General features: G+C 39.0%; 1 protein-coding gene across 1 annotated transcript in view; it reads left to right on the top strand.

Moving 5' to 3' along the window:
- Positions 1-4,203: 4,203 nt before the first annotated feature.
- LOC140153008 (uncharacterized) overlaps positions 4,204-9,577 on the top strand; it is a 9,088-nt gene continuing 3,714 nt past the window's right edge. Inside the window, exons 1-2 of the mRNA XM_072175582.1 lie at positions 4,204-4,382; positions 8,416-8,476. Coding sequence (XP_072031683.1) covers positions 4,212-4,382; positions 8,416-8,476 — 232 coding nt within the window. The 5' untranslated portion in view covers positions 4,204-4,211. The remainder of the gene's footprint in view (positions 4,383-8,415; positions 8,477-9,577) is intronic.

Below are 9,577 nucleotides of genomic sequence, written 5' to 3'. Positions count from 1 at the left end.
GCCCGAATGATGGCGATGACAATGATGACTCGAATGATGGCGATGACAATGACAATGATGACTCGAATGATGGTGATGACAATGATGATGACTTGAATATATCATGAGGTGATTATGATTTATGTTTGTGATATTATAAATGATTGCTATGATGATGATGATATACGTGGATATGATGAAGATTCCGATGATGGTTTGGATGATCCTGATGGGCATGATATGACTCTGCCGGGATGACTCTGATGATAATGATGATGCGGATGATGATGATGATGATGATGCTGATGATAATGATGCTAAAGATGATATATTGATGATGCATGCTGCTGTTGATGATGCTGCTGCTGATGATGATGCTGCTGATGATGCTGCTGCTGCTGCTGATAATAATGATGATGCTAATGATGATGCTGATGCTGCTGACGATGATGCTGATGCAGATGATGGTGATGATGTTGCTGATGACGATGTTGATGATGCTGATGAAGCTGATGCTGATGATGATACTGATGATGCTAATGATGATGATGCCGATGATGGTGATGATGTTGCTGATGACGATGTTGATGATGCTGATGAAGCTGATGCTGATGATGATACTGATGATGCTAATGATGATGATGCCGATGTTGATGCTGCTTGCGGCTGATTATGCTGCTGCTGATGATGATGATGCTAATGACAATGCTGATGATGCTGATGATGCCGATGATGCTGCTAATGCTGATGTTGCTGATGATAATGCTGATGATGCTGATGATTATGATGATGATGCTAATGATGCTGCTGCTGATGATTCTGATGCAGATGATGGTGATGCTGATGATGCTAATGCCAATGATGATGCTGCTGCTGCTGATGCTGCTGCTGATGATGTTAATGATGATGATGCTGATGATTCCAATGCTGATACTGATGATGTTGCTGATGCCGATTCTGCTAATGATGCTTGTGCTGATGCTGCTGCTGCTGATGATGATAATGCTGATGATGATACTGATTATGATGATGATGATGCTGATGATGCTAATGATGATGCTGATGCTGCTGACGATGATGCTGATGCAGATGATGGTGATGATGTTGCTGATGACGATGTTGATGATGCTGATGAAGCTGATGCTGATGATGATACTGATGATGATGATGCCGATGATGGTGATGATGATGTTGTTGATGACGATGTTGATGATGCTGATGAAGCTGATGCTGATGATGATACTGATGATGCTAATGATGATGATGCCGATGATGCTGCTGCTGATGCTGATGCTGCTGATGAAGTTGCTGATGCCGATGTTGATGATTATGCTGCTGCTGCTGCTGCTGATGATTCTGATGCAAATGATGGTGATAATGATGATGCTGCTGACGATGATGCTGATGCTGCTGATTATGATGCTGATGATGATGCTGCTGATGATGATGCTGATGCTGCTGCCGATGATAATTCTGATGCTGCTGCCGATGATGATTCTGATGCAAATTGCAGATGATGATGATGCTGCTGCTGCTGATGTTGATGCTGCTGCTGATGATGCTGCTGCTGATGATAATAATCAACGTACATCATCAGTATCATCATCAGCATCCGCATCGTCAGTATCAGCATCATCAGCAGCATCATCAGCACAATCATCATCAGCAGCAGCATCATGAGCAGCATCTACATCGTCAGCAGCAGCATAATCAGCAGCGTAATCGGTATCAGCATCGTCATCAGCAGCAGCATCAACATCATCAGCAGCAGCATCATCAGCAGTAACATCATGAGGGGTGGTGCAATAATTATGTGTAGCCGGGGCAAAGATATTTTGGCAGGCCAAAAGGGGGGGGGGGCAAGCATTTTTTGGCAGGTCGTAAGGTGGGGGCGGGGGCAAGCAATTTTTGGCACAGATATTTTGGGCATTGTTTCTATATTACGCCCTAAAAGGCGAGGAAAACGCTACTGAACACGTTCAAATATGCAAAATTTCCTGCTCGCTGCGCCGATTATATGTTAAGACAATTTAAGGTTTTAAATTCGGGTTCCCCAAAATCTTGCATGTGTAAGGGGGGGCAAAGATTTTTGGCACATCAAAGGGGGGCAAAGGTTTTTGGCACGTCGAAAGGGGGGCAAAGGTTTTTGGCACGGCCAAAGGGGGCAAGCGATTTTGGCAGACCATTTTGAGAATTCACCCCGGGGTACACATAATTATTGCACCACCCTGAGGAGCATCATCAGCATCATCATCAGCAGTAGCATCATGAGCAGCATCATCAACAGCAGCATCAGCATCATCAGTCATCATCATCAGCATCATCAACATCATCATCAACATCATCAGCAGCAGCAGCATCACCATCAAAATCATCAGCAGCAGCATCGGGATCATCATCAGCAGCAGCATCATCAGCATCGTCAGCAGCAGCATCATCAGCAGCAGCATCAGCATCGCCAGTAACATCAGCATCAGCATCAGCATCATCATCAGTCACATCATCGACATCATTAGTATCAGCATCATCAGCAGCAGCATCATCAGTAGGCCTATTAGCATCATCAGCAGCATTAACATCATCAGCAGCAGCGTCATTAGCATCATCATTATCAGCAGCAACGTCAGCAGCATAATCAACAGGAGCATCAGCAGCAGCAGTATCGTCAGCATCATCAACAGCAGCATCGTCAGCATCATCATCAGCATCATCATCATCAGTCATCATCAGAAGCATCATCAATATCATCATCAGCAGCAGCAGCATCAGCATCCGCATCGTCAGCAGCAGCATCAGCAGCATCTGCATCATCAGCAACAGCATCGTCAGCAGCAGCATCATAAGCAGTATCAGTATCATCATCAGCAGCATCATCAGCAGCAGCATCAGCATCGTCAGCAGCATCATCATAGTCGCATCATCAACATCATCAACATCATCAACATCATCAACATCATCAGCAGCATCCTCATCAGCATCAGCAGCAGCAGCATCATCAGCAACATCAGCAGCAGAAGCATCAGCAGCAGCAGCATCAACAACATGATCATCAGCATGATCAGCAGCATCATCTATCAGCACCAGTATCCCTATAGGGCCTATCACACGAGTTATCATTCGCATCATCATTATCATCAGTCATCATGACCATCAGAATCATCCAATCCACCATCAGAATCATCCAACCCATCATCAGAATCATCATCATCCACATCATCATCATAGCAATCATTAATAGGCCTATCACAAACATAAATCATAATCATCCTATAATCATCATTGTCATCATCATCATTCGAGTCAGTCATTGAGTCATCATTGAAATCATCATCATCATCACCATGCATCATCATCACCATGCATCATCATCATCCGAGTCATCATTGTAGGCTATGTGTGTTGTCAATTGCCCCGGAAAATTTTATTATTATGGAATTGGTTATTATTTAATTGATACATGGATATCGTAGATATTGATTGATTACTTGATTAGATTAATAAACTGATTAGGTTAATTAACTGATTGAGTTCAGTGACAAAACCCCGCCCTTTTAACTACCCCCATGTGGGATGCTGGTTGTCCTGATAGAAGATATGTATGCCTTAAATAATGATGTAAATAATAATAATGATAATAATAATAATGATAATATTAATAATAATAATAATAAAAATAATAATAATAATAATAATAATAATAATAATAATATTATATTAATAATAATAATAATAATAATAATAATAATTATTATTATTATAATCATTCATTTCATTTCATTTCATTTCATATTTATTGAAAATAACATCGTGGCAAATAGCCAAATTGCGTCACTTTTTACAATATATTAAAACATCAAAAATTATTTACTATTATTATACATAAAAGTTATTAAAATACATATTACAAGAAATAAACATAAGAAAAACATATAATAATCATTATAATAAAATAAATAATAATAATAATGATAATGATAATATTAATAATAATAATAATAATAATAATAATAATAATAATAATAATAATAATAATGATGATTCTTTTGTTTCATAATTAACAACGATTGAATGATAGTAGTAGTAATATTCATTAGAATTGACATTCAAACATAGTTGTATTCGTCGAAACAGACGAAACACTACGTCCTTAGAGTTGGTAAATACGTCACCTGCTTAATTATTCATAGGTACCTTGAACGGCTGGAATACATGGATTACCGGATTTCTCGAAGATGAAGTTTCTTAAAACTCTGGGTTTATTAGTTTTCGTTTGCTTTCATTATGTTGAAAGTGACGGAGGAGATGAGGATTTAAAAGACGAACCAAAACTAAAGCTCAATGAGAAAAAGGCCCCTCTGAGAGCTTTCACAGCTGCAGAGTTGGCGATATATGACGGATCCAATGTAAGTTCACGACACATTGTTGTCATTATTGACATGTTCATGTCAATCATGATTGAATGATTGTCAACATAATTGAATGAGCTAGACTTGCCTGCCAGTCCTATATACGCCGTACCTATGTATATTAAGGACTGGCTTACGCCATTTTGGATGTCAATGGGAAATACACACTTAACGATTTGCGCCGGTTAGAAACTTGAAAAAAAATCTTAAAAATTTTATCAATGTATATATATAAAAAGTGGTACCAACCTTATTGTGCTTGCTAATTTAAGACTCAGTTGAAACAAATTTAAGAATCGAATGCATTTTAGTGTCCAAAAAGGCAAAATTATCGTCAAAGTTCTGCGAAATCGGCACCCTTGCGAAGGGTTCAGAATTGAATCGAACGAAAATATCCGATCTTTGCGATCAAAAACACAAAATTACAACTTTAAACATACTATTGGCAAAAGACATTATTACCAAATAATATAGAATAGAAAATTTGACATCATTTTCTCAAAATATTGAAGAAATTTGCTCACTAGACATCGAAAAAGTACGCAATCCAATTCCCGTTCAAACGCGTGAGAAACTGAAAGTGCATAATCCCGACTAGAATGAGCTGAGTTCATGAGTTCTTCCAGAAGTGACTGTGAGTTCGTAACACATCCATGACCGTGACATCAAGGTCAAGGATCAATAAATGATACATGAGGGTACCTTGAATGTAAGAACAAATAGAAGAGCAAGGTACACCAACTAAATTAAATTTTTTATTACTTCCGTGGTCCAAGCGTAGACGAGCGTACACACAGAAGAAATAAACAATCACGCTTATTGGCTGATCAACGTACTTGACAACAAGCAGGTTGCCCCATTGGTCATCAGCGCGGCGCGTAGTAGGCGACCTTCTCACTTATACGCGATCGCAATTCACCAGCGCATACCCGGACCACGGAAGTAATACAAAATAAATTTAGACGTGAGGAAACTTACGGTGATCTTTTCTTAATTAGACCACCCTACCCGAGCTATATAATAAGGTTAAAATTATGAATTTATCAAATTAAACTTTCGCATCAAGGACAAGGTTAAACATGTTCTTAGCTATACAAACATACCTTTTATTTCATCGAACAAGCATTATTTTGTTCCAAAATCCATGATTTATCACAATTTTTGACGTAAAAGAGCTGAATGCAAAACCGGTGATGCAAACTCCAGTCTTCGCGTAGCACACGCTTTTGATGTACATTCGTTTTGAGTGAACTTTTGACGGCGATTTACCCTCGCGTATTAAGCATTTTCAAGCAAGTTCGACAGTTTTTTACTGCGTGGCGCTGACGCAATTCTGCATTTATGGCGAATTTCTCGAAAAACGTGATGTATTTTTCTTTAAAAAATTCCCCCATTTCACAAATTTGCCACTTTTCACTCATCCAGGATCATCTTTTTATGTGACGGAAGTGATGTTGATTTTACGAAGGTGTGTGTTTTGCTTTTCCGATAATTTTTTTAATTGTTTTTGAGACAAAAACTTCCTGGCAGAATAGCTGTTTTCACTTGTTTTCAAAAAGTTGTTTTAATTACCCCATAATTTCCCTCATTTATCAAAGCTCTGCCCTCCTTCCAATACATTAAACCTTGACTTCAAAGTGCTTGGCAACTGTTTAACCTTGATGCAAAATAATAATTTAGTCCCTATACATGTATACCGGTAGCGTAGACTATGCCATTGTCGATTTTTGATAAATTTTTATAAAAATATATTATTAATTATGATGAACACATTCAGTTGAACTCGAAATTATACTCATATACATCAAAATGCTAGTAAATGGTTATAAAAAAGTATAATTACCGTATTCGTCCGAGTATAGTCCCATGTTCGAGTATAATCCCACCCCCCATTTTTCAGAAATTGTAAAAAAAAAAAAAAGATGCTAGGATCATTCATGGTTGACCTAAAAAAAAAATTCAAGATATTTTGTATTTTTAATATGAAAATTGATACTTTGTTTTCATGTCATACTCTATTAATGATTTCAAAATGCATTCAAATTCAATTTTTTTTTTTTTTTTTTTGAAATTCAGTATAATCCCACCCCCAATTGTGAAAATTTTTCACATAAAAAACGGGTGGGACTATACTCGGACCAATACGGTATATTAGTGAGAGTAACAGTACCGCGGTATGGCTTATAATATTATTGAATGCAATATATTATAATGACACTTCATTACTGAACAAATCTGATTTTAGAATCAACCAGTTTATTAAATCGCGAAAGCCTGAGTTAAAAATCGACTATGTACTTTGCATGTTGAGCCGGACTTTGCCCGGGGACTTAGTCCTTAACACACACCGGGAACACACACTGTCAATCATACTTGTTTATCAATCCAATTTAACATGTTTAACTGCAAGCACAAAGCATGGACATACAAGATATGTTCATACACCTAGTACACAAAGCGCCGCACAGTTGTGTACGAGGTAGTTATCAATGGTAATGGCTCGTGCCCGGTGGGTTTAAACCATAAGGAGATCTGGGCAACCAATCACAAGCCAGATCCATTTAAAGATGCATTACATCATGGACAATTTTAGTAGGCCAGAAATCCGACAATCTCATCCATAGATAACCGTGTTAAACATGTTAACCGCAATGCAAAGTAAGTAGTCCACTTGGGAAGCCAACAAACAGAGGGAGTACGGTGACTAAAAAGATAAGATCAGACGTGAAAATCTATTAATTGTGCAGTGTGCGCACATTAATTAAATCAGAGTTTTAAGAGTGCACAATAGGCAAGTGGACTATGGAGAAGTCTATATATCAGTGGCGGATTTAGAGGGCGCATCCGGCGCGCGCCCCCTCTATTTTTTGCAAATCGGCGTCTGACTCTGTGTATTTTTGCAGAGCGGCGCCTGACTTTGTGTGGGCGCCGAGCCGTGGCGGCGGCGGTGTTGGCTCGGCGCCCCCTCTATTGAAAATTCCTGGATCCGCCCCTGTATATAGCGGGATTATTCGAGAACTCTAGCTTTGAATTTGCACACAATAGTTACACATTAGATGCTAGAGTGGTTTGCTATGATTTTTCGGTCGGACAGTGGTGCGATTTTTTTTTTGCACCGGAGGTTATTTGGACAGTCTAAAATTTTGCTGAAGTGTAATTTTAGCAACATTTTTGATGCAATCGCCTGTCGTGATCGGCTGTGTTTACTTCTGAACTTTCCATTGCTCTACACAGTGTCATGCTTTAGTGAATCTGACTAGATTTTGAATGCAATGGTCTCTAGCCTAGAATGTGAAGCTATCAGTGAGCAAATTCTTGGCTAGACTTCTCGTGTAAAGCGAGGGTGGTCTAAAGGAAACGATCACCCTTCGAATTTGCACATGATAGTTACGCATTCAATGCTAGAGTCCGGTCGGACAGCGGTGCAGTTTTTTGCACCGGAGGTTCTGTTAATGTTGAAATTTGCATTTAAAAGTTATTTCTATGAGTTAAAATCTGTATCTTTTTGGCCAGTCTAAAATTTGCTGAAGTGTAATTTTAGCAACATTTTTGATGCGATCGTCTGTCATGCTTGAACAGTGAATCCTACTAGATTTTGAATGCAATGGTCTGTAGCCTAGAGAGTGTAGCTATCGGTGAGCAAATTCTTGGACAAAAACAACCAATGTGGGCATGTAGATTTAAGCTGTTGCGATGTTCAAAAGAACATTGACATTGAAATAAAAACATTGACTATGTATTGTTTTTGCAGCAGCCGGAATGGGATATGAATATGTTCACTGATGTAAGATGGTGCAAAACCGTGAAGTGCCTTATACATGTATGTGAGCAAAAGGCATTACCGTACTTTACTTTTAAGGTGTCCAGTGCTAATGTGATGGACACTCCCTGGCACTGACCAACTGCACTCCTGTGAACATAGAGTGGCTGCAGTCACAGACATGTTATTAGAGTAGAGGGCATAGCAATTTGACTGAGCCAGTTTTAAAATTATATAATTATGTAATTGTTTGTATTTCTTTCTTTCTAGCCTGACCTACCAATTTATCTGTCTATTAAAGGAGCTGTATTTGATGTAACTGAAGGAAAAGGTAATTGGCAATTTTGAATGATTGTTGCACTTTTATTACATATAAAAGGGTTACGTTGGGAAAGTCTGAATAAAATCACCATCACAAGTAGCAAGTAGCATACAAAAGAGGGGATATGGCCAATCTACTTAAAAAAAATAAAAATGGTAACAAAATTGCAGTTTGTACATGTTCTTTCAGGCACATTAAACTTAGGGCTCATATTGAAATACCCTACCACGTTTTCACACAGAAAGAAGGCAGGATTCCCCTCGCTAAGCGCGCGCCTCAGGAAAGCTCGGTCATAAAAAGGATGGATTATGTGCATCAGTGATACACTCTGCCCAGGATTTTAACAAAGAAGGCTAGCACAGGAAAGCTGCAGGATGGCGCACACCTTCCTGTGTAAGGGAATTTCAATATGAGCCCTTAAACCCTAACACTAAACATGGTTTTGGGCTATCGGAAAGGAAAGAAGGAACAAAAAAAGAGAGAAGATGAACAAAGTGGTTACTTGGCACCCCCAGGATTCGAACCTTAGACCCCCCGGGTGCCCTACACAAGATCACAGACTTGTAGCCATGTGGGTTTCGCTTGCCTGGCCAGCGATTCTTGAGTATATACTCGAACCTTAGACCCCTCGGGTGCCCCACACAAGATCACTGACTTGTTGCCACAGGGGTTTTACTGGCCCGGCCAGCGATTCCCTGAGTATATATGACTTAAAGGCTGATTGCGTCATGGCATCACATGCAATGCATATGCTTGCACAGTGGTTTTCTTTGTAAGATTTTATAGAGTGAGGGTTAAGCATGCCTCAATGAAGGAAAATATAGGCCTATCAAAGACCAAATACTATGGGCAAAAATGGCGAAAAACTGTCTAGGACTAAATGTATAGGCTAAAATGGTATAAAAACTGCAGCAGGACCATGATAGATGTATGAAATAGTAGAAGTCTTCTGTCAGTAGATATGTGAATAGTGATATGAAAGTTGATTTGAGGTAAATTTGGCAAACTGTGCTTGGAATTTCTGTTAAATTCTGCAAGAATTCATTTGGATCATGGCAAGAGAATTTGATGAGAATCATTGGATTATATCTCGTGGGGATTATCTCCTTT

This window comes from Amphiura filiformis, chromosome 5 (genome assembly GCF_039555335.1).
Source record: "Amphiura filiformis chromosome 5, Afil_fr2py, whole genome shotgun sequence".
NCBI lineage: Eukaryota > Metazoa > Echinodermata > Ophiuroidea > Amphilepidida > Amphiuridae > Amphiura > Amphiura filiformis.
Note: the sequence above shows the minus strand (reverse complement) of the source record. Positions and strands in the feature narration are given on the sequence as shown.